This window comes from Lolium rigidum, chromosome 1 (genome assembly GCF_022539505.1).
Source record: "Lolium rigidum isolate FL_2022 chromosome 1, APGP_CSIRO_Lrig_0.1, whole genome shotgun sequence".
Lineage (NCBI taxonomy): Eukaryota > Viridiplantae > Streptophyta > Magnoliopsida > Poales > Poaceae > Lolium > Lolium rigidum.
The window spans coordinates 298943412-298969448 of NC_061508.1; the positions used below are offsets into that span (position 1 = coordinate 298943412).

Below are 26037 nucleotides of genomic sequence, written 5' to 3' on the forward strand. Positions count from 1 at the left end.
TCGCCAAACTCATGTGGGCTGGGGTTAGGGAACTCTTCCACTGCGACTGGAACCCCACGGGACCGGGGGAGTTCATTGCAATCGCCCAGGATCTTTACGGCCCCCTCCGTAGGCTAGTTTGGTTCACGTTTGCTGCCATGTGCTGGACTCTTTGGAACACGCGCAACAAACTAGTCTTTGAAGGAAAGATGATCGGGAACCCAGCTGATGTTTTCTATCATATGCTCATTCATATGCAGTCCTGGAGGGTTCTGGTCAGACAGAGGGACCGGGCGATGCTGGACGCGGCGGTGGACGACGTCAGGAGGCTCTACGCGCGACTACGGGCTGAGTAGCGGAGGACCCAGGCGGCGACTTGACCAAGATCTTGCTTCAGCTTCTACCTAGTTTGGTTGAGCCCGCTGAGTTGTGCCGTTCGGCTCTGTATCGTTTGGGTTGTATGTCTTCTGGACCTGGGAGGGTCGTACTTGTGACGCCTTGGGCGTGTGTGTGGTATGTATAACTATAACTTGCATGTACCGTTGCCAGGAGGGCTTTATTTATAACTAGATTTAGATGTGCGCCTTGACGCACGATCCCGTGGAGTTCATGTCCATGTTATTTTTTGTATAATGATGATAAAAATAGCTGCTAATATAATAATATATTTCTTAGATTTTAAGCGCGTCTTTCGACGCACATTCTCTGCTTTTTGTACTGAAATTCTGAATTCTGATTAGGTTCTAGAATTAATAATATTACATTCCAAACGTAATAGTATGATGTAATGAGGAAACAGTCGATATACATCACGAAGACCACTACAGGATCATACATCAGTTTATACATAACCCTCGGCACGTTCCAAAATGATAAACACCTATTTAAATGTTAGTTGTTTTTCAATTAGTGAATAGTCATATTTGTGTCCGTTGGATCGTTGCAAGGTTGTGCGCATCTTGATGTCTCATATGGGCTTGGTCTCTTCTGTTCGGTTTTGGTTGTACCCGTTTGAGGTTTTGTGTGTCCGCTTATTCCTATCATCCTATGTCTTTTCTCGCCACGCGTCTTCTTTGTTTGGGCGGTGAGTCTTGTCGGAGTGTGGCTAAGAGAGAAATGTCCGGTGACCGGCGGGGAGAGCGGGCGGGCTAACATCTCGTCGAGTTCACGCGCCAGGGCGTCAGTGTGGCCGGCACTGGCGAGACCTTCTCCACCGACGTGTCCGACCACACCTTAGGCCTCCTCATCGACGTGCTCCGGCGAATCTCAGCGGCTGACCGCTATGTCCGGCGCAGGATGTGGCCACTGGACGGTCCAAGGGGATTACCGGCTGGCGGGATGGCCGAAGGGTCTGGCGTCGGTGCCGACTTGTGAGATTTTTCTCCGCGCGCTGATTTCCGGTTTTCAGATGATGTTGTATCAAGCCTATATCGTGCTCCTAATTATTGTGCTTCCTGTTTATGGGGGAGGGGGATTTTGGACCTCTGTTCTATGTTCTGCACGATGTGTCTAGGCTGGGGAGTTTTGATCCGTGTTTTTCAGTTATGGTTGTCACCATTGAGAGAGACGGACGAGGGTAGCTGTACTGGGTGTTTAGAGCGCAGAGCGGGGGCTTGTGGAAATTGGGCAGTTTGGATCTAAGTTTCAATCACCCATTCTTCCTCAGCCTTTAGTTAGTCTTCATGGTTCGTTAGCTTTTCGGTTATAGTATCTCTTTCTCCAGTTTCGATCGAAGTCTCTTTTTCATTCATCATCACTGCGAGTCTTCCTTTCTACAGTTATCAGATTCTTAGGTTATTTAGTTCAGTGATACATTCATATATCTTCAGTTTTTCATCTTAGTCTTGATCGTGTTCACTGTTGTTGATTCCTGATAGTTTTCTTGGACTGGGCTTCCACGTGGTTTATTTATTCTTTTCTTTTTGTGGGAAAGAGAAGTTGGAGAAGAAAGAGGAACAAAGCATTGGAGTATCAAAGCAGCAGTTGCCTGCAGCCAGGGTGAGCTCTCTATCTCACTTGAAATGATTTTTCTTCTTCAGTTTGTTTTGCTTATTTCTTCATTTTAATTTGCTCAGTTCTACATTATAATTTTCTTAGTCACTAATCTCAGCTTTTTTTAGTGGGAGAGAGAAGTGGGAGAAGAAAGGGGAACCGAGCAAACGAGTGACAGACCAACAATTTGCCTTCATCGATAGTGAGCTTTTTACATCTCATTAAATATCATTTGTTGGTTTTCTCATTTGTTTAGCTGAATTTGCTAAGTTTATCAATCTCTATTTTTCTCGAACACGCTCTAAATGTGATGTCCTTTGTTTTAGACTCATTCTTCATTTTTTATTTGGTCACTCTTCATCAATTATCTTTTAATCGTTTTCAGATTCTGTTTGTATAGATTGGGAATGAGATAAGCGGGTAGGTATCATACTCCAGTGTGTGGAGGGGAGATGATGTAGCGAGTAATAGGCAGGGGATTTTCTAATCGTAGGGTGATTCCCAATCGTAGGGTGATAACATGGAGCAGTAAATCACAATGGCATGCATCAACTGACATGATAACATCAAAAAGAATCCCTTTCATATACCAGTGATAAGACATTTGAGATAAACGTAGCATTATATAATGCTGCAAAATGAAACAATTGTTGTATTAGCAATCCAAAATCCAGGATCATGGTCCAGAAATTATAAAACTAAGAAATATTTACAGTATAGGTATATATTGTAAATATCATGAGAAGGGAAATACATGTTGGGATGATTTGCACCCATTGAAATGTTAGACCTTCCTAGAAAGCATTGATGCCAAGACTATGGTTGTTGATTACCAGCAGCGAGCTCAGATGCCACTTGAACCCTTCTTGCCTACATGAAAATAAAACAAAGCAGGTGTTAATTCCCAGTGAGATATAAATTATAGTGAAACTACTAATGAATACATCAAGAAACAACACATGCCCTTCCGCTTCCTCAAAATAAATAACAACCAATATAGGACATTGCAAGTTACGTATTTAAAGATAAAAAAATAACATTGGAATAATGCACAATGTCCACTCTTCAACTTTAATGATCATTCATATATGGTACAGTTCATTGCTCACCATTTTTACTGCCTCGGTGGTCTTTTAGAGTAGAGAAAAACACAGGGGATCAATATGATACAACCTACCAAGCTTTTTATTTCCAAGCAAATAAAATTACAAAAGCTTAGTAGATTAGCAATATTTGGGCCTGGACCTGTTTGCATGTCCAGATGATTAATGGATGGAGCACGAGAAAATTACCTAGAGTTTCAAGTTTTTTGTCACCAACAACATGGAGATGAGGGAATCCCCAACAGCCAACCCATCTCCTGACGAGCTCCACCTTTTCCCCTTCCCAAGCTGTTGAGAGAGAGAGAGAGGAAGCAACATCAGACTGTAGAGAGGAGATGCATCAGGGGTTAGCAGCAGTAGTCAGAGGAGGCAGTGCTCTTGTGTTTTTACCTTGTTCGCGCCGGCGAGCGCGGGTGGTTCGCGGTCAAGCGGGAGCAAGAGCAGCCGCCGGCGAGCGCGGGTGGGTCGTGGCTGAGCGGGAGGTAGGGCAGCCGCCCCGAGCGGCCCGGGTCGATTTCGGCTCCCCCTGGACGATTCCTTCAGCGAGGATGAAGCTGACGGCGACGTACACTCAGCTGGGCACGGGGCAAGGAGGGGAGCGGGAGGGGACGCGTCGTGGGCGAGGACAGGCGCGTGAGGCGGCGGCTGGGACGAGGGTCGTGAGGGGAGAGGAGGAGAATGGAGGTAGCTGGATAGGGTTTGGCCCGGGGCAGATGGTTTTGTCTCACCTTGCCCGTCTGCTTCCAATCACATGGTGCCAGGGAGTGCCTCCGTTCATACTCACGAAACAAGTTTGACCTGCAGCAGCTGACAGGCGGACCTAGCTGATGATGGGGCCCATAGTCAGACTGCAACGGGTAACAAATGGCTGTTTCATGGCTTGATCTAGTGGGACAGCCAACGGCAGAGCATCCCACCCAACCAGCAGGCTCGCTCTCAGCTGCAACAAACGGATGAGATTTCCCAGATGTGAAGATCAGACGGTCCAGAATTGAGAATCGCTGTGAGGAGGCCATGGGGTTGCAGCAATTATACCTTTAGAAGTCAGGCCATGAGGCCTTCTGTTTAAAAAACTCAAAAAAGGATTCAAGTATTGCTGGCAAGCAATTGGTTGTCTCTTAATTTTAGATGGAAATGAATTCTCTTTTCTTGAAAGCACCGACGAGACGTCTCGTCTGCCCCTTCGTCGCCATTAAGGCAAAGCTGCGACGCTTCGGTCGTGTGTCACTGCGCGCCAATAACTTTCGTTGCAAGGTAGAGGATGGTTAGGTCCAAACATGAATGTGCCGCTGACGCGTCGGTCCCGCCACGACTTGCCTCGCTTTTTGTTGTGTCCGGCGTGTCCGGCGTGCCCGGAGCGTCCCCTATGGGGTGGGGACGGGCTCGGGCCGCCGGACAACATATCGGGCCGCGCTGGACAAAAAACGGCTTTGGGGGACGCGGCTGAAAACGATTTTTTTTGTCCGACGCGCCCCAAATCCCATTTGGGATGGTTTTGGGAACGCGACTGGAGATGCTCTTAAGTCTTTGGCGTGGGCACAACAAGCACCACACCAGTAGCAACGAGCGGCAATGCATACGTGCATGGCGAGGGCGGCAGCTAGTCCGCACTGCAAGGTAGCCGCGGCTGCAACAAAGGCGTGCACTTCTCTACTGACCGAAGGTTGCCAACCGTGGACATGTACCTTCAGCTGGACGAAGACGCTATTGCTCAAGTGCAAGGTTAAGTATGACAGTTTTAATTTGAGGGATGTTGTGTCTAAAACATGAAACATCTGGGGTTATTTAGAATTCTTTCGCTAACTTACCCATTCAACGTAGGGGGGACACCGGAGCACTCCCCATCGAACAAACTGATGAACTACTCATGCAGTGTACAAGCGGTCACACCATGGTCATCATTGATCAGGACACAATAACAACAAATCAACATTGAGTATTTTTTTTTTTTTGAAACGAGGCAAAAGTTTGCCTTTCATTGATATAGGAGAAAAGAGTTGGGCCGTTTATGATGAAAACAGGCCGAAAAACCGTTACAACACGACACGCCGGCCCCGAGGCTGCGCTCCATACGGATCGACGACCAACCAGGTTGACACCACACCTCAACGCAACAGGTGGAGGCGAAGCCACCGCTCCAACTACCACACCGACCCCGAGGCCACGCCCCACCTGGCCGAAGACGAACCCGCCTACGCCGAACCACCAAAACACTCCACAAACCCATCTGACCAGTGGACGTCCAAGCGAGCCCCCAAGAGGCAAAGAGTGGGCGCCGTCAGAACGCCACATAGAGGGGACACCGACCAACACCAACACGGGGCTCGAGGATGAACGCCGAAGCCCGCAGACAAGAACTCCCAGATCCGGCCGCCACGCCGCCCACGCGGCCACCGCAGCCGCCGCACCGCCGAGGATTCCGGGGCCGCCGTCCCGTCGCACCCCTCACCCAGCTCCTCCTCCCAAGGACTTTACGCGCCCGCCCTAGCCTCCAGACGCCGGCGACGGCACTCCACCACCGCCCCGCACGGCCCCAACAAGCAACCACGCCGCCATCGATGTCCTCTCGCAGCATCCTCGTGGCTAACCCGAAGCCGCCGCCACGCAGCCCACCCGGCCCAGGGCCATGGCCAGCACCGCGCCGCCACATCGCCCATAGCGGCCGCGGCCCGCACGGCCCTAGCAGGCCCAGATCGGGGGCCGCCCATGGCGTCGGCCGCCGCGCCGCCGACCACCGCCTGCACCTCAATCTCGGTCTCCCGACGCAACTCCGCCGCAACCTCGACGCCGGCAGAGCTGCCACACCCCGCCCGTAGCCTCGCTGCCATTGGCAGCACCCCACGCGCCGGGTACGCGAGGAGACAGAGAGGAACCGCCCCGCCGCCACCGTCCTTGAGGCGTGCGCGGCTTTGCCGGCGCCCCCTCCGGTGTCGGCGATGCAGGGGAGGAAGAGGGAGGGCCCAAGGGTCCGCGGCGCTAGGGTTTCCCCGTGTCGCCAGAGGAGGGCGACGCGGGGCTTTTTGATCTAGTTTTTTTTTCCTTGCAGAACATTGAGTATATTTGATATTGTGGATGTAGATATTTCTCTCTATAAATTGTGAGAATCTTAGCGAAAATTATGCACCCCTTAAATATTATTATAACTAAAGGAGTACATTGTACGTATGGGTGTAAACGGATAGGATAATTTCCGCACCGAAACCGGCACCAAATCCATTTTAAGGTATCCATATCAGATTTTAAAGAATCCGGTGGATAAGGATATCCGATTTCGAAGTGGTGCTCTCGATATAGTATAGGATACGGTATAGAAAATAACATGCGAATATGGATTATCCGAAATTTAATTAGGATAATCCAAAGGTTCGAAACCGGATAAACCAATTTTTGAGTCAAAAGCAAAGGCCAATCTTGAAAGTTACCAAATTCATTTGGCGATCATCTTTATAGAATGCTTGAGCTTTAACGCATTATGTCTCTTTTCTTCTTAACTGCACAGGACTAAACGCTTAAATCTCTCTGAAGATTTGCAAGAACTATTACTATCTACCGATGAGAGCATCTATCCGACTATTTTTTGTTTCCGGTTCGAGTCCGCTCCATTTCGGATTCGAATCCGCACACCGATATATCCGCATTCGAATCTGAACCGATTAATATCTGCTCCGATCCGAATCCGAGAAAAATATATGGTAGAGGATATGGTATGAGCAAAATCCGATCCGATCCGATCTGTTTACACCCCTAATTGTACGGAGTACATAGTATCATTTTTCCAGGGAAGATGGAAAACGTGTTTTGGCAAGCTGCTCGAAAATTATCAATGATCACTGAAAATCTCTATTTTCCATTTTTGTATATGTCACTAGCGTGAAGGTCCTATCATCTAAGGTGTTGCCGCAATGCGCGGAATAAATTATTTCACCTCTAAATTGGGGTTCACCAGCCAGGGGGGGCTGTTTCGGACGTTGTTAACCTGCCTCAAAAACCTCGTGGTGGACCAAGCTAATTCAAACCTGAAACGTGGTTTTGATTTTGAATTTTCGTGATCCCAAAGTCAAGAAGTACTGGAGCATATGGCCGGAGATTATTACCTCAATACTCTAAAGAGCGCCCATGACAATACAATGGTTTGCTTCCCATTCAGTATACTTTTTTTTGAACAGGGGATCGGTCCCAAGGACCGAGAAGCTTTATTTCATATCGTCGGCGGAGATACAATTTACATAAAGGACCGAAGAGAAGTGGAAAATACAAACAAGCGGGAGAAAGCAATCGGGTCCAGCTCCTTCTCCGTCGCATCGATGCTTCTCAGCACAGCCGACCACGCCATCGCCGAGGACTTCACCACTTGGGATGGAGCAGCGGGAGCTCACTGCACAGGAGCAAAAAGGCCTCCTTCTTGGCATAGTAGCATGGAGGTTGAAGATGACCATCTGCCGCCGATCGGAGAAGCCACCGTTGACGGCGACGGAGGCGAGAGTGGTCGCCCTTCGACCATCATGGACGGTAGCAGAAGAGGTGTTGTCGTGGATGCACTCCCCAAAGAAACATCGCAGTTCCCCCGCCGCAGACTTCCCACATCACAGCCAAAATCATCAAATCCATCCCCCTCAACTTCACTACGATGAGAGAAAAGAAGGCTTAGATTTTGGCCTCCATCTAGAAACATGTAGGAGAAATTATTACAGGAAGAAGGGGATGGGGTGAAGGGAGCAAGGGTGACCGAAGTCAAGCCTTGCCATGGATCAGAACGCAGAGTGCTAGCGCAGGAGCCACCGTCAACCCATCTCCATCTATCTGCCTGAAATCCAAAAGCTTGAGGAAGTGAAGAAAGAAGTAGAACCACGGTGGATCTGGATCCGGTCGCCAATTTATTTGCGGAGAAAAACTAAACAAGAGAACTCCTAAAACTACAGGAACCAGACCCCTCTCCAACTCACCGCCGGCCACCATGGCCGCCGACGGCAAGGGGGAGAGAGGCCGGCGATGGGATCTGGTGAGGGGCTCAAGGAAGAAAGGTCTCTCCACAGAGGTAGTGGTTGTACTAACTATGATAACATTGAATAAGATCGAAAGGCTATAAACCTTCTTAAGTAATTGTTTTTGTCTTGCTGAAATCTGAGGATATCGAAGTCCCTTCCTACGAGAATAGGTTATGGATTATCTTTAGCAAGATCGACCAATTCTCGAAGGAGAACAGCCTAGTGCTCGCTTTGGGATGCATCATACATGGCATCTTACCTACATGAAAAACTGTCACCCCTATCTTGGAACTGGAATTTTATGTGATCCATCGAGCGAGTTTATTTCCAAGTAAGATACCATCTGACCAATGACTTTGTCATGTAAAATCGTAACCACCTGGAAGGTTATCAAGGGCCATGTATCGGGGAATCATGTATACCAAATTAATTCCGTGATCGGAAAAATCTAACTCATGTCCGGAATACAATCACAGATATGTGAATGGTTAGCCAAGTCTCAAAAACCTATAATATTCAATATTAAGCCATTCATCCATGAAAAAAAAGAAGATTTATTGGTTTGGACACGTTTGCTCTTTTGGACGGTTTCAGGTTCTATTTGGAGTGACAGTTACATTTATGGATAAATGATATGATGTCACTGATATGGATCCAATCGTAGCATCATCTAAACCCACCTCCGACACCACTCCCACTTGACGTACTAGTAAGGGTGCACATGCAACGCACGTCAAATGCAATGACTACGATAATACTTTGTCGTATGTGTTTTCTTCCATATTCCACGGCCCAACACGCTTCTCCTCCCCCATATCAAAAATCCTAAGCCTCTTGCTCGGTGATTCTCACAGTCCCAATTGACGCAAAGCGAGGTAGTGACACCAGCATCTTGCTCAGTGATGCTCATTGTCCCAATTCACGCAAAGCAAGGTAGTGACACCAGCCTCTTGCACGATGATGCTTATATTCCCAATTCACGCAAGCGAGGCAGTGACACAATCCACGGGCGCCAAACTTGACGTGAGACACACCTAATTTTCTGCAACTACTGTAACAACAACCACCATAAACTTAACATGTGAATTACATGCGAGACACACCGCTTCACCAGTCGCAACGCCGCCGGCTCCTGCCTAGCATGCACCTCTTCCTGTTCCAAGGAATCATTCATCACACCACCTGATGGAAGCCGACACCAACTATGGTAGTCAATTGTTGTTCTGGGGGACACATTAAAACTTCTGGATCAAATCATCAAGTTTGTTAGAAAGTGATCAAACTGTAGCGAACACTTTTATTCATTTGTCACTACTTTGGATGGAATACATGACCTAAATAAGTAACACGGAAAGGTTTCATTTCGAGTTCCATTCAACACCATTGGGTGTCCAACATGCAAAAGGAAAGGTTGGAATTTCTACAAATACAACTCTGCCTTTGAAGGATAAATTTCTTAAACTCAACCATCGATTCACACAATCAAAATCACGCGAGATAAATAATAAGCCCCAGATAAAAATGGATTGATCCTACATGGTATCATTAATTGATGAGAGGTATCAACTTTATGTTCTGAATTGCAACCAAGGAATGATTGGTCCCTCTTTCGCTAGAGTGTAAATACGTCAGCAGTAAGAGGCATCTGTTTCTGCTAAGTACCAAACAAAGTTACAAATTAAACCATTGCAGTGTAACATGTTACCTTTATTAACATCAGGAAAAAAAAAAGCAAATCATATTCAAACCATGATAAACGTCATGTTTTCTACTAGTGCTAGTCACAGCCCAAATCTTAAAGGAGAAATGTGAACAAACAAGTATAGACCACATATATGAGTAGCATATACCATGGGATTCATTGGATTGGGTGAGTAGCATATTCTAGATGGACCTAGCGCGCTTTGCCGCGCCGTTTTTTTTTTATTGTTGTCATTTTACTTTTCCGTGTGATCTGTAGGCATCTGGTATGTCAATTTTTCAGTTTAAAATATTGGTCTCGTGCATGGCATGCATATCATATAATCATCCTAAACTCATCTATATAAGTTTTATGTCATAAAAGTAAAAGTTGGAGGGCATTGAGGCATTGCTCAACGACAACTTGTTTTGAAGTTTGCTAACTTATTCTCAGGAGATACTCTTGCTAACTGAAAGCAAACATATTACAAATTACACAAGGGTGTCAAAATATGGTTCTAAAACAAGAACATCTTTTAAGCACCTAAAAGGAGTTTTCATTTAACAGAACTTCTAATATGCAATATACATATAATTACACAATTTTCTGATCAAATTGGACACCACTGGGTTTCAGAATCAAATACCCGTACTAAAATGAAACCAACAAATAATTGATATGACAAAAATATAGTTCATAGAGATGCCTAGCTCCCTTCATGTCATACGGAAATATGCATTTTCAATATAAACGTACATCAAACTGTATCATTGCATTTCAGAATTGCTTTAATTTAACAAAGATGTGCTAACATATATGGGGAGAATGATTGCTTTGGTTCAACCACATTGAGCATATAAATGTTCAAGAAATAGTACGCACACAAATATAGAATAACTTGATATCCACTCATATAATAGTTGGTTTCAATAGCTAAGCCATGTATCTTAAAATGGAATAGTGAGGGGTAGAGGGGGAATAGTGAGGGGTAGAGTTTCCCCTCACAGTTATGAGTTATCCCAGCGTCTCATTTTGATGGGCATTGTATGCCAAGAAAAGAAAAAAACAGGGCAAAGTTCTCAACGGATGCTACATGTTTGGTGTACACTACATCTCCAACCGTTTTGGAAGTGTAAAAGTAACACAATAATGAGCTACATATGTAATATGCCTCGCTCCTTTACCTTCCAGCTAAAGCTCCGTCTCCTTGGAATCACAGGTAGAAAACAAAAACAACCTATGAAGTTGTTATCTTCTGCGATTTTTTTTAAAATAATACAAATTATTTATTTAATTTCAGAAATAGCGTGCGATTTCAATTTTTTTGAAAAGTGTGACCCGGTCGGTCATTAGCTGACCGATCGGTCACTAGTAGTCCGTCTGTGAGTCGGCTGTTGATGCATGTCCTGATGTCTTGATAGCATACATGCATGCTCGCCACTATCTTCAAAGCAAGAAAATCAGCGAACTACGCGGGCCCACAGCAACAACAGTGTCTCTCTTAGGGCATCTCCAACGGGACGACGCATTTCGGACGGTCAAAATGTTCGCGCGCGTCTGTTTGCGTCGGTCCAAATGGTCGAAATCGACCGCGCGTCCGTTTGCGTCGGGTGGCTCCAGCGGCACGACACATTTTTTCAATTTTGCATTTTTTGAACATAAAAACATATTACATAGTAAAGAAAGGAAAATAAAAATATAAAACCTAATAATGCATGCGCCTACTCGTCGTACGTCGTCGTCGATCACGACGAACTCCGGTACCGACCACGGCCAGTTGGGAACCGGCGGAACATACGCCGATGCCGACGGCGGTGGTGGACGTGGAAGGAACCCACGTCGGTGGTGGAGGTTGAGTAGCACACGCCGGTGCTAGCGGTTGAGCAGCCCACACCGGTTGTGGAGGTGGAGGACACCACGCCGGTGGTGGAGGTGGAGCCGCCCACGGGTTGTACAGCGGAGGTGGAGGTGGCAGTTGCACCGGTTGCGGGGCCGAGTCCTCGAGCGCCTGTCGTAGGGCCTCTTCCTCCGTGAGGCCCGGCGGCATGATTCCGATGGCGTACCGGGGCACCGGCGGCTGCACCGGTCGGTACACCTCGTCGTCCATCATCGTCGCCGGGTACTCTCGAATTCCCGGCCCTCCGCCATGGCCAATTGACATTCCTGGAAAATGCAGGCAACGTAGTCGTCGTTGTCGTCCTTGGCCTCCCCGTTGTGGTAGGCCAGCACGTCGCTGTAGTCGTCGTCGTCCTGTGGAGGCGTCGGTGGCTGCCGTATTCGATGACGAGGCGGCGGTGGATCCTTCTTGGTCTGTCTGGCTCATGCGGAGGCACGGGCGGGATAGGCACCCGGAGGCGGCTGAGCCGCCAGCCGCCGCCAGGCAGGTGCACGCCCTGCCAGCCCGCGCACGGCGTCCAGTTCCTGTGCATGAGCCGCGCCACGTTGACGGGCAGCGGCACACTGTGTGTCCCCTCCGCGATATTGATGGCGAAGTCTGCGACGTAGACGCGGAAGCGATGCGCTCGATACAGCCCTATGGCTCGCTACCAGGCGGGCCCGGTGGAAAAGCGAGCGGTCACTTGGGGTGTCCGTCGCGACACATCCCAGACGTAAATATGCACCACATTTGCGTCGCCGCGGACTGCCCTATTAGTATACGTCGGGCCACTGGACCTGATTCTAGACATATTTTTGGCCCGCGTGGACACAAACGGTCGCTCAACTGCTGTTTGCGTCGCCTCGCGTTTGGGTCGGCTGAAGATACCCTTATGTGAAACTGAGTCAGATGGGATCAATTCAATTATGTTCACCAAAACAAGTCGCATCAGGTTAGAATTTAATTGCTTACTCTGCTTACACTGGCACTACAAGCCACTACTTGTGTGTGTGAACGAGGCCGGCTAGCAACTGGTGGCCGATCGGCCGGCCGGTGGCCGATCGGTGCACAGGCGGCCGACCAGCCGTCGTACTGTACGGGTTGTTCAGATACGTGGCTAATCGGCCACCAGTCTACCGATCGGCAGCTAGTCAACCGACAGAGTCATAGATTCGATAAATTTTGAAATCGCGTATTAGTAGTAAAATTATTAGAAAAAAATGTATTATTAAAAAAAATCCCGTTATCGCGATTTTTTTTATAATAATACAAATTATTTATTTAATTTCAGAAATCTTCTCCACATTCTAGCTACAGCTCCACCTTAGGAAGGAAATAGAAGATTGTTAAATTCAAATGTTGTCTGCCTAAACTATTTGGTTCACCCCCTTATTCCTACACAAAATTTTATAATTTTGTAAACCAATTAGCAATTGCGGCAATGCAGGAAGCTAAACAGAGGGAGAAACTCGGAGGCATTGTATGTAAAGTTTCGCAATTTCATTAAGTTAGCACAAGTGTATAAAACTGAATGCTATGAATCAAATATCCATGCCAAGATTCAAGAGCTCACGTAATCACCCCTTAAAACCAATATCAAACTCACCCCACGATGAAATAGAGGTTGTCACGTGACTCATGGCTTTTATACAAATAGAAAATATATACCGTAGGGGAAGATCCTTAAAAAAAAAAATCCTACGGTCATGTTTCTCAAAAAAAAAATAGAGGTTGTCCCATCTACGGACACAAACAATTCTTCATGTACCTCAACAAAACAGAAAGATTCAGACACAGAATAAACTACCACCCCAAGCATATTCTCGATCAAGTTCAAGGGAGCTCAGCAAGCCATCATCGGGAGGAGTGGATCCTTCAGCCGTCTCACCGGTGTGCTCTTCAGCTGCAGGCGTCCTGACTGGCCCATTAAATGTATCATTTCCCAAAGCTGCTGGATCAATAAAAGCAGGTGAGCCAAAGCTAGTGATCACCTCAAAATCTACCACATTTCCATAGAAGTTATATCAAAATCAATTCAATGTGCAAATTCACAGATCAAAAAGCTCCTTGGATAGTATTTGGGATCAGGATAACAAAAGGAAAAAATATTATCCCCACTTTATCCAATTCTTTGACTCAAATCGCAGTACTTGATCACCATCCTAGAAAAGCTATGATGCAGAAAGTCACACTAAGTGCAACAAATAGAAAGTGGAGTCGTCGATGTAACTGGTAAGGGTTGGTCCGGAGCATACACTGCAGACATGCCATGGGAGCAATAGTCAAGCACATTGAGTGGCTTGCCTCGGAGGTAGTGGTACACAAGCCAAGCTCGTGTGTCCCATGGTGGAGGCATCGGTGACCTTCTTCCTTATTTGTGGGTAAAACCAGCTAAAAAGAAGCACCAACTTGAGACATCCATTCTTCACCCAATTTTGTACTCATGAATGTGCTTCTTATTAGATCGTGCATATTAGTTGTGCTCTTACCATATAAATTTTCAGCGAAGTTACAACTGCGGTAGACTGAAAAAATAAATCATCAGACAACTTCATAACTGAAATTGTTAGTTTTATCTACCATAAATTCTTCATTACCACTCGGTCATTTCTAAAAAGTATTATTGGATAAGAAATACATAATCACAAAAGTTTTATCTTCTTTGCATGTACAATTAATATTCTTAGTGATTACTTGACACTCTATTTGCACGTATTAGACAAATATAATTACTTGGTTGTCGGTTTCTTGCTGATGTTGCATCATTGTAAGCAAATAGGTCTCTGAGCATAAGAACGAAACATGTAGGTAGAGATGTGACATAGCCTTACAAATTAAAATGTTCCAATAATGTTATGAGCAATGGCAATAAATCATTAAGAATTAGATGAAAATCATGTGGAAATCCATTCAGTAAATATAGTTACAATCAATAAACTAAAGCCAATTAGGAGTAATAAAGGAATTAAGAATGGATTCAGCTTTCTGACAAAAAGGTAGAATAAGAGGAAAATGATAGAGGACTGCAATGAAACAGAATGATCATCAATAAAAAAAATTAGGATGCATGGCAAGCAGAGTGTAAATGTCCAACAGTGTAGTTGGAGGCCTGAAGCTCAGTTGCCAGCTGTGAGCTTGCTGACCTACTGCAGTACTGCTGCGTACCTGCATCGGCCTACCGCCAAAGCCACACCGCAACATCCTCTATTTTAGGGATGTACAGGCTACACAATTCTATGCCCAACTCATGATCCATATTGATCGCACACATGTACATCCTGAGATAAACTCTAGAGTTTCCTTTCTGTGTATCAGCCATAGTTTGAGACCAAAAATAGGTATTGCTGTCATTTGGATCGAAGATGGAGACACATGGTCTAGAAAGTACGTGTTTTCTGTCTGCCATGATGGAGGATGATACTCTGAGATAGCATGCCCGGAATCTAGGATGGCCGGATATAATTCTAAGATGTTTCTTGACCGTTGAGATTAAAAAATATGTTTAGGTTCCTTACTACTGAAAATAAACTTAACACTGAACATCCCTCCATTGCTCTGGTATGATTGAGTGACATGTATCTGCACTTTACAAACCCAAAATATTAGTCCGCTGAATCTGTACTCATTAGTGCTGGTTACAACCAAAGAGATAGAGTGGTCTCCTTGAGGAGTAATCACAAATTTTGATCCTTATTTGAGTGGATGTTAGCAAATAAAAATGTCAGTATCTCCGAATGTGTAGTGGTACAGAAAATTAATAACAAAAATGCACTATGGCAGTTGCATCAAATAAAATTTGAATCCAGTGTTCAATGGTAATAAATCTATATATGAAAGTTAATATTTGTTTACATAGATTAGTTCAGAGAAGTTGAGTATTAATTATTTTTCATGCAGTAGGTACTTGAAATACTAATTTACCTTCCAACACCTTTTTTAGATAAGAAAAGATAAACATAACAATGCGCTAATAATAATTGTTGCTAAATCATACATGAGGTAAATCATATAGATAAAATGCTTGGCCATGTAGATATGGCTAACCTGAATGGTGCCTCATTCAGAAATTGTCTTTCATTGTCAAAGGTAACAGTAAGTTTCTCTAAAGAACACGTGACTTAGGGGAGGAGCTGCCCGCATGGTGTACGATAGAGGAGACTGGGGACGTGGGCTGGCGGCTGGCGGCTGGCGGCTGGCCTTCAGCTCGTCCAGCTCACAGGAGAGGAGGCCGATGGTGTCCTGGTGCATCTCACAAGGGGATTCCGACTTCGGGTAGGAGGGAGACGACAACCGACCTCTCCGTCGAGGTGTTGTCCTTGAGGCGGATACCAGTGGAGTAGCAACGTGGGAGGAGGCATAACCAGGAGATGGAGGTCGGGGGAGCCGGTCGGCGCCGATTTCGTCCAGAAACAGGGAACACAACAAAGGGGTGGCACCGGCCGAAGGGACCCCAGCAAGATGTGCCCCCAAATCGACGAATCTGCAGCAATGCGCGACGAACACAGGCAGGTCGAGCCCAATCCCCAGCAGCGACCGCACACACTCCACACCAGTCAACTATCCACAGAAAAACTGAGAGAAGAAAGGAGGGGAAACACACGGCTTAGAGAATCAGGCGCGACGTGGAAGACCGGTGGCCACAACGACGCCGCCAAAGAATCGCGCAGCGCGCGAGCCGCCCCAAATCCACGCCGCCGAAGAACAGCGCGCCGCCACAAAGCTACGAACCAAGAGGAGAAACAGCAGCCGAGGAGAATTGCCGCCGCAAGCAAGAAAGACGACGCCACGGACCACGGTCAAAGGAACCCCGAACCGACCCGCCGCATCCTCTTCGCATCATCGACACGACAGGTGAACACCTGCGAGCTTCCAGACGGCCTCGCGACGACACGCACACGATAGCCCAGATAACAGCCCACAACCAAACAGCAAAAACGGTGCATATATCCTCCAGCTGGAGCCCGCGATAGCGATGCGTAGATCGACCAGGAGCTCTCCCAACACTCGGAGCTTAGGCTGGTCGTAGTGGGGAGTAACATAGAGTAGTAACATGCACCATGTTACTACCCTATGTTACTACCTTCATAGTGGGTAGTAACTTATATGTGGTGTCATGCATTGTATCATTTATTATGTTGTAGACTCATCTTGCCTTGAGGTGTGTGATGTTATGGTAACATAGCTAGTTACCACCTCACTCTCTTTCTTCATTTATTAGCATGCTATGTCACCAAAATGCCTTGAGATGTGTGATGTTACTAGCTATGTTACTCCCACTATGAGCAGTTTTAGAGCTCTTAGAGCAAGGTTAATAGTATAGTCAGCTGCTGACTATAAGCTATGTGCCATGTTATTTGTAGCTAACATAGAGCCAACATGTATAATAGTGAGCTATAATCATGTACTACTTTATCAATGGATGGCCCACATTTCACTCTCACAAAGTGCCTAGGAGCACGTGCTAGAGCTGGCTCTTGCATGAGAGCCCACTCCTCTTCTCTCTCCTCCTCTCTCTCCTCCAACTAAGCATAAATATATTATTTTAACCCTTATAGCCAGCTGACTAGGACTTATTATACTTGCTCTTAGAGCAATTCCAATAGTATAGCCAACTGTTGGCTATAACAAGATGTCATACCATTTGTAGTCATTATATAGCTAACATGTACAATAGTTGGCTATAAGAATGTAGTACTTTACTAATATATGGCCCACCTTTCACTCTCACAAGGTGCCTAGGAGCACGTGCAAGAGCTGGCTATTGCATAATAGCCCACCTCCCTTCTCTCTCCTCTTCTCTCTCCTCCAACTCATCTAAAATATATTATTTAATGTCTTATAGTCAGCTGACTGGACTCTATTGTACTTGCTCTTAGAGGATGAGTCGACCCATGAAATTAAGTTATTTATTACCGGGAAAAGACAGTAAACATAAGTTCCTATAGACCACACTCACAGCAATCGATCAAAGCATGGTGGCTAGGACCCTGTCACTAGCTAAGATTCCTCGCACGCGCAGACTTGAGAAGCTCGCGCAGGACCGAAGGGCAGGTTTCCTCCAGTTGGGTATACTCCTCCGTCACCATGACGGCATCAAGGATGGCAGGAGTGCTGACGATAAACTCTAAACACTTATCCTTGAGCAAGGAACAGCTATGCTGCTCCGCTAGAGCCAGAGTCGTCGCAGCGGTGTCGACAGTGATGCCCCGGAAAAGCCTGTCTTCACACATCAGCTTGAGCCTATCCAGCCCATACCTGTCAGCAGCAGCGAGTAGATGCTGAGCCATAACAACCTTCGTCTCCAGCGGTTCATCGAGCTCAGGTGCCGTGTCAGTGTAGATGAAATGCAGCATGGCCTCAAATGCCGGCGCCTCCATGTCCTTCACCTCGACGCGCCTGCAGGTCTTCTCCTTCATCTTCCCAAAGAACTCCGCCATGAGAACAGGGGACCTTGCGGCGAGTATGGCCTTGTGCGCCGCGAATGACTCGCCGGAGACGACAAACGTGACGTCCGCACCGGTCTCACTCTGCAGGAGCTCACCGAGGTCATGGTGCAAGCCGGGTGACGGGACATCCACTTCATCATTTGATCTCGTCACCACATCGGGTATTTCCTTGGGCACGGTGAGGGTGCACTCAACGGTCAGAGAATCATCTTTGAGATAGCCCGACTTTTCTAGATACTCCATCGGCATCACCAGCACTGCACTCGAGCAATCTTGGGGACGCTTGAATGTTCCTGCTTCGATCTTCTCCTCAAATGGTTTGAGCTTCCCCCTTGGATCTACCAGCCGGCAGCATAGACTCGCCCTCACGCTGCCCGTGCGGGCTTCACCGACGAAGATAAGTTTCAGAGCTAAAGACGGACTGGAAACACGACGTCCGGACAGGCCTGCGGGATAGAGGTGGACTTCCCAGTCGTACCCATGGACGTTCCACCTGGATTTGATGGGGCCGTCGTCGCTGTCCATGGTCTTGGCCATGCAGTAGCCGTTGATCTTGAGCAGCTGCGTCGAGCGCGTGACGTCGGTGAGGTTTGTGCAGCCACCCTCCATGGCGATAGCTTGGCAGTGTGGACTGGAGAAAGAGAAAAAGTAGGGGAGACGAGACGATTTGAGAAACTGATACTAGTGGTTAAGCCTTGCAATTTTATTCAGATTGCAGACCCCAAATATACTCCACGACTCCTCGGGAAAAGATGCTTCCGCGCGTGCATACCAATGGTTTGACGCTGGAAATTAGAACGGAACAGGTGATCATTCAATGCAGTATACCAACAGTCACATTATCTTTAAGAACACTAGTGGAAAACAGGGCTTCCGTGGGAGCCTTTTGTCGCGGGCGCTCCTGCACCCGCGACAAATGGCCTGGCCACGTCGCCCCGAAACCATGTGGAGCGGGTAGGGCTTTTTGTCGCGCCCTTTTGTCGCGGGCCGTATTACGACCCACGATAAAAGGGGTCTGAGGGCTGGCGCCTCCTGTCGGCATCCCTTTTGTCGCGGGTCGTAATACGGCCCGCGACAAAAGGGCCATGCCTATATATATAGAAGCAGCCAGCCACCCCCCACCTCATTTTTTCCTTGGTGGTGAAGGTGGAGGTGTATGCTAGCTCATTTTTTCTACATGTGCACAAGAGGTGTTTGATGGAATGCTTGTGAGAGGGATGCCACTTGGTTTTATTTGATAAGATTTCTCCTCTTTTTGATCCTAAAAGGTTAGCAACTATTTTCTCGACTATATATATATGCATAGTCCGTACAATACTAATTTTAGCAAGGTGATTGCATCTGATACATATATAATTGTACTTATGATGCAGATGAGTCATCCATGGATGTACGGTAACCGATGTGCTCCCGCTTTCAGAGAGGGCGTGAATTCTTTCCTGCTTGTGACTGAGGCCAACAAGTCGAAGCAAGGTTTTATGTGCTGTCCATGTCTAAAATGTAAGAACGAGAAGGATTACTCTTGCTCAAGAGACATTAAGAGCCACATGCTTCGGTTTGGATTCATGTCCAGCTATAATGTTTGGACCAAGCACGGAGAAGAAGGGGTTATGATGGAAGACGGCGATGAGGAAGAAGATAATGATGACCAGTACCGATCTATGTTCTCTGAATGCTTTGATACCACAATGGACGACAATGAAGAAGAAGGAGGTGAAGAACAGGCATCAGATGATCCTGTTGATGATGATCTTCGTCGGGCCATTTCGATGCAAGAAGAGATCGTGGCACGGATAAGGAGAGGTTGCAGTTCGACAAGATGTTAGAGGACCACCACAAATTGTTGTACCCAGTGTTGTGAAGATGGGCATAGAAAGCTGGGTAGCATATTGGAATTGCTGAAATGGAAGGCAGAGGTCGGTGTGACCGACTCGGGATTTGAGAAATTGATGATAATATTAAAGAAGCTGTTTCCAAGAAATAATGAATTGCCCGTCAAGTACATATGAAGCAAAGAAGCTTGTCTCGCCCTCTAGGATTAGATGTGCAGAAGATACATGCATGCATTAATGATTGTATCCTCTACCGCGGTGAGAAGTACGAGAATTTGAATAAATGTCCGATATGTGGTGCATTGCGGTATAAGATCAGAAAAGATGACCCTGGTGATGTTGAGGGCGAGCCACCCAGGAAGAGGGTTTCTGCGAAGGTGATGTGGTATGCTCCAATAATACCACGGTTGAAACGTTTGTTCAGAAACAAAGAGCATGCCAAGTTGTTGCGATGGCACATGGAAGAACGTAAGAAAGACGCGATGTTGAGGCACCCCGCTGATGGTCGGCAGTGGAGAAACATCGGGAGAGAGTTCCCGGATTTTGCAGGTGAGGCAAGGAACTTATACTTTGGTCTAAGTACGGATGGCATGAATCCTTTTGGGGAGCAGTAGCTGCAGTCACAGCACCTGGCCCGTGACTCTATGTATCTACAACATTCCTCCTTGGTTGTGCATGAAGCGGAAGTTCATTATGATGCCAGTGCTTATCCAAGGCCCAAAGCAACCGGGCAACGACATTGATGTGTACCTAAGGCCATTAGTCGATGAACTTTTGGAGTTGTGGGCCAAACCAGGTGTACGTGTGTGGGATGAGCACACGGAGCAAGAATTTGACCTACGAGCGTTGCTATTCGTAACCATCAATGATTGGCCTGCTCTCAGTAACATTTCGGGACGGACGAACAAAGGATACAATGCATGCACACACTGTTTAGATGAGACTGAAAGTAAATATTTGGGAAAAAGCAGAAAAGTTGTGTACCCGTTCAATCGTCGTTTCCTTCCACGCAAGCATCCCTTAAGGAAAAAAGGCAAGCATTTCGATGGCGAGGCAGACCGCCGTCCGAAGCCTGTCCCCCGTAGTGGTGCTGATATATTTGACATGGTCAAGGATTTAAATGTTATCTTTGGAAAGGGTCCAGGCAAGTCGACCTGTTCCGAAAGACGATGACGGACACGCGCCCATGTGGAAGAAGAAATCTATTTTTTGGGAGCTAGAATATTGGAAAGTCCCGGAAGTCCGCTCCGCAATCGACGTGATGCACCTGACCAAGAATCTTTGTGTGAATATTCTAGGTTTTCCGGGCGTGTATGGAAAGACAAAAGATACACCGAAGCACGGGAGGACCAGGAACTTCATAAAGGACGAAACGGCAATCATCCAGGGCGGTTTGTAGGGCCCGCCAGCCTACGCTCTTACCAAACAAGAGAAGGAGATCTTTTTTGAAGCCCTATTCAGTATCAAGGTTCCGTCCGGTTTCTCGTCGAATATAAAGGGGATAGTAAATATGAAGGAGAAAAAATTCCAGAACCCGAAGTCCCATGACCGTCACGTGCTTATGACACAATTGCTTCCGATTGCATTGAGGGGACTTCTACCGAAAAATGTTCGACTAGCCATTGTGAAGATATGTGCATTCCTCAACGCAATTTCTCGAAGGTAATGGATCCGGAAACTTTGTCGGGATTACGGGAAGATGTGGTCCAATGTCTTGTCGCCTTCGAGTTGTTGTTCCCACCATCCTTCTTCAATATTATGACGCACCTCCTCGTTCACCTAGTTGAAGAGATTAGAATTCTCGGTCCTGTATTTCTACACAATATGTTCCCCTTCGAGAGGTTCATGGGAGTCTTAAAGAAATATGTTCATAACCGAGCTAGGCCGGAAGGAAGTATCTCAAAGGGCTACGGAACCGAGGAGGTCATTGAGTTTTGTGTTGACTTTCTTCCCGACCTTAAGCCGATTGGTGTTCCCGAATCTCGGTATGAGGGGAGGCTGACTGGAAAAGGCACACTAGGAAGGAAAGCAACGGTGTGGAGGGACAAGATTTCTTTCAATCAAGCACACTACACGCTTCTATACAATTCCAGCTTGGTGACTCCGTACATCGAGAAACATAAGAATGTTTTACGAGAAATAAACCCGGGCCAGCCCGAGTCCTTGATTACACGTCAACACATGAATACCTTCGGCAGTTGGTTGCAAAGACATCTCATTAATGACCCATCTGTTGTGGAGAAGCTGTACTTGTTGGCCAGGTTACCATCTTCAAACATATGTATATTCCAAGGGTACGAGATAAATGGGAATACATTTTACACGATCGACCAAGATAAAAAGAGCACCAACCAAAACAGCGGTGTCCGCTTCGATGCAAAAGACGAGAATGGGCAGACCACCACATATTATGGATACATAGAGGAGATATGGGAACTTGACTATGGTCCCACTTTTAAGGTCCCTTTGTTTCGGTGCAAATGGGTGAAGCTCAGCGCTATACATATTGACGATAAGTACGGTATGATAACAAGTGGATCCCAACAATCTTGCGTACCTGGACGAGCCTTTTGTCCTAGCCAGCGAGGTGGCTCAAGTTTTCTACGTGAAGGACATGTCTAGCAAATCAAGAAAAAGAAATCAACAAAAGAATACATCAACCGAGGAGCCAAAGCGCCACATAGTTCTTTCGGGGAAAAGAAACATCGTGGGAGTGGATGACAAGACGGACATGTCGGAAGATTATAATAAGTTTAAAGAAATTCCGCCCTTCACGGTGAAAATTGACCCAAGCATCTTGCTAAATGATGAAGATTCTCCATGGCTACGGCGTAGAAGATCACAACACTAGATGGCGATGTAATAATGTATTCTTCATATATAGTTCCCAAGACAATCTCTACATTTATGTAATAATGAGAACCCTTTCCCCAACAACTGTTAGAGGAGACGGAGTCTTTCACGGGCTTGCATGGAAATTTTTCGAGGAGCAGCTTCCGAAGATGCCGTAGGGCGTGTGCACCAACGACATCTTCGAGAAGCTGCGCCACGGGAGGTTTCCCAACCCTTTCCTTCATCCATGGGAATGAAACTTTTCTTGGCTTGTTGATCTGCTTGGCAAGGCGTATCGATGCTCCTTTTATAGGAACGGCACCGCTTCTACTTTGTCTTATTCCTTCGACAGGCCGTCGTGCGCTACATGCTTTATCTCATCGAGCAGTGCATCCACCCACGCGTCCTTATCCTGCCGACACCTTTAGTCGCGGTTGCAGCCACCAACCGTGACAAAAGGTTACCGACACATCCTTATCCTGCCGACACCTTTAGTCGCGGTTGCAGCCACCAACCGTGACAAAAGGTTACCGACACATCCTTATCCTGCCGACAGCTTTAGTCGCGGTTGCAGCCACCAACCGTGACAAAAGGCCCTCCTAGATAAGCCTCCCCCAGTCTTTTGTCGCGGTTTGAGCCTCCACCCGGGATGAAAGTTTCGCGCGCCACTTCGTTCCCGCCTATTTTCTTCCCGCATTCCCGCCATTTTTCCACTATATATATGTAGGCTTGGACTCATATCTCGCAAACCTCATCACTCTCTCCCATGGCTTCCATCGTATGTCTAACAGCCCGGGAGGCGGAGGCGCTTTGCGCCTCGAACTACCCCTGCCCGCCCGGCTACCGCGTCCCGACCGGCTGGTTGCTGAGCGTCGGAGGCGTACCGGTCCCTCCTATCCCTCTTGGTGTGCCACGCGAGATGGCCATCACGAACCACTACTATTTCGAGCTCACGCCTGAGCGGCGGAGGAATCCTCGGTGGCATCCCGACTACAGCCCGACTTGGGACAGCTTCTTCATCAATCGGCGTGAGAGGGCGGTTGCCGAGGTACGAGGAGGACGGCCCGCCTCCTTCGAACTTCAACGAGGCCGGCCGTCGGATGTGGTGGCGCGGCCGGACTCTCCAGAGCGTCCTGGCCTATCGTGGCCCCCGCCTGCGCTACCCTCAATCCCAGCCCACGCGTGCTCACCCCGCCGAGGTTGGAGAACCGCGACCCCGATGCTAGCGACGATGACGTCGGCGACTATGATGACTACAGTGGCGAGTATTATAGGGCTAGGCACGACTATGATTGAATGGCTCCAACATTCGAATCTGGCCATGTATCTTAATTTTCAGTTGAGCTCTGTACTTTAATTTCAGTTCAATCGTAATAAATTTCGTGTCAACCACTTTATTGAACAAAACCAACCGACGTCGACTTTATAAACTAAATTTAAACTAATAGAACCGACAACGACTTTATTGAAATTACAATAAAATAGATAAATTACTAGTCTAGTCTCTACTCGTCGTCGGAGGTTGTCTCCGTCCAAATGTCCTCCCACCAAGGGTCGTTTTCGGTCCAAGTTGTATTCGAGTTCTCGAGCTCGAAGGCGGCGACGGCCCGACGGTGGCGCCTGTCGGACCTGCGTTGTCCCCTAAGGTTAGCAAAGAACGCGTCGGTGTTGTCGGCATCGTTGGGGAACCGCGCCCTCCACCGGCGCATCAACCGCTCGTCGCGCTCGGCGATGGCGATCCTGCGCTGCACCCGGCGGTGCCGGCGACGGTCCTCGTCGTCGACGAGGCACGGCGGCGGCGCGAGGAACTCCGCCTCCTCTAGCGATTCAACATCCGGGAAGTTCATGTCTCGCCCTGGCCGCCGAAAGCGCCACGCCGCCGCGTCGTAAGCACGCGCCGCCAGCTCCGGCGTGTTGTACGTGCCGAGGGTGAGGCGGAAGCCACAGGCGCGTATCTCTGCGGTGAACCTACCGCTCGGACGCACTCGAACCCCACGGAAACCGGACGCCCCTCGACGACGTGGAGGCATCCTGGAGATGAATGAGCGGTGGCGGTGGAGACGTGTGGTTGCGCCCGCACTCGTCGCTCTATATAGCGCACGCGGGCAGTGACGGGGCGAGGCACGTGGAAGCGGCGGCGACACGTGGCGAGGCACGTGTAAGCTACCACTAGTAGGAAAACCCTTATAGGCAAAGCTTAGTTCTGTGGCGCACCGTTTTGAATGCGCCACAGAAACTTATTTTGTGGCGCACCAGGAAGTGTGCGCCACAAAAATAGCTTATTTTTGTGGCGCAAGGCTGAACCGTGCGCCACGTAAATTATGTGGGGCCCACATTCTGCCACCACGAATTATTAGGGTAGGTATTTCCGTGGCGCACAATGCTTTCGCGCCACGTAAATAACTATTTCTGTGGCGCACCGGCTCGGTGCGCCACGTAGTAGTTATTTCGTGGCGCACCGGCTCGTGCGCCACGAAGTAGTTATTTCGTGGCGCACTTGTGCTGGTGCGCCACAGAATTAGGGTAAGTTATATCATCCCCGTACCCCTCCCCTCCCCTCCCCACGCCCGTACGTTCACCTCCCCTCCCCTCTCCCCCGCCGCCGCCGCCATGGTCGTCGCACTGGCCGCCGCCTCCTTCCTCCGCGAGGGCCGCATGCCGCCACGCTCCACCCATCCCCGCCACCCGCAGCACAAGCCGCCGCGGCGTGGAGGAGGAGGGGCCGCCGCATGGAGGAGGAGGGGCCGCCGCGTCAGAGGAGGAGGAGCCGCCGCGTCTTCCTCCTCCTCCACCCCCGCGTCGTCGTCAACCTCCTCCTCCACCCCTATCGTCGGTGAGCTCCACCTCTCCCCTCCCTCCCTCCTCCTCCACCCCCGCCGTCGTCGTCAACCTCCTCCTCGATCCACCCCTAGCGTCGGTGAGCTCCACCTCTCCCCTCCCCTCCCTCTTCCTCTACCCCCGCTTCCGGATGTGTTGATGTTGTGCTCGATCTAGATGCTCTTGTGCTGCTGTTGTTCTCTCGGATGTTGATGCCGCTCTCGGACAAAATTACAGAGAGGATGATGTTGTGCTCGATCCGGATGCTCGTTGTGCTGTCGTTGTGGTCATCATGAATAAAAACAAGTCAAACATTCTTTTTGCTTTACCGTGTCTGTTAGCTATATATTTTTTCTATGCTCGCCTCTGTGATGCTTGTGTTTTGGAGCAAGCAGCTGGCATGGCATGTGAGAGAGAGCATGAGAGAGTTCTTGGGGGCGTAGATGATGGCAACATCAGCACTGGTCCTGCATTGGTCCTGCTTTGAATTAGTA

At 48.0% G+C, this 26037-nt stretch overlaps 1 protein-coding gene and 1 long non-coding RNA gene across 2 annotated transcripts; both read right to left on the reverse strand.

Annotated features, from left to right (window-relative positions):
* Positions 1–2494: 2494 nt before the first annotated feature.
* LOC124683986 lies at positions 2495–3742 on the reverse strand. Its single transcript, XR_006996872.1, has 3 exons — positions 3465–3742; positions 3264–3362; positions 2495–2841 (listed from the first exon to the last, which is right to left on the reverse strand). It is a non-coding gene; the product is annotated as an uncharacterized LOC124683986 (long non-coding RNA).
* Positions 3743–13403: 9661 nt separating this feature from the next.
* Positions 13404–18671, reverse strand: LOC124660618 (BTB/POZ and MATH domain-containing protein 1-like). Its single transcript, XM_047198453.1, has 3 exons — positions 17634–18671; positions 15132–15195; positions 13404–13615 (listed from the first exon to the last, which is right to left on the reverse strand). The coding sequence occupies exons 1-3, from the start codon at positions 18669–18671 to the stop codon at positions 13404–13406; spliced, it is 1314 nt and encodes a 437-aa protein (XP_047054409.1).
* Positions 18672–26037: the final 7366 nt, after the last annotated feature.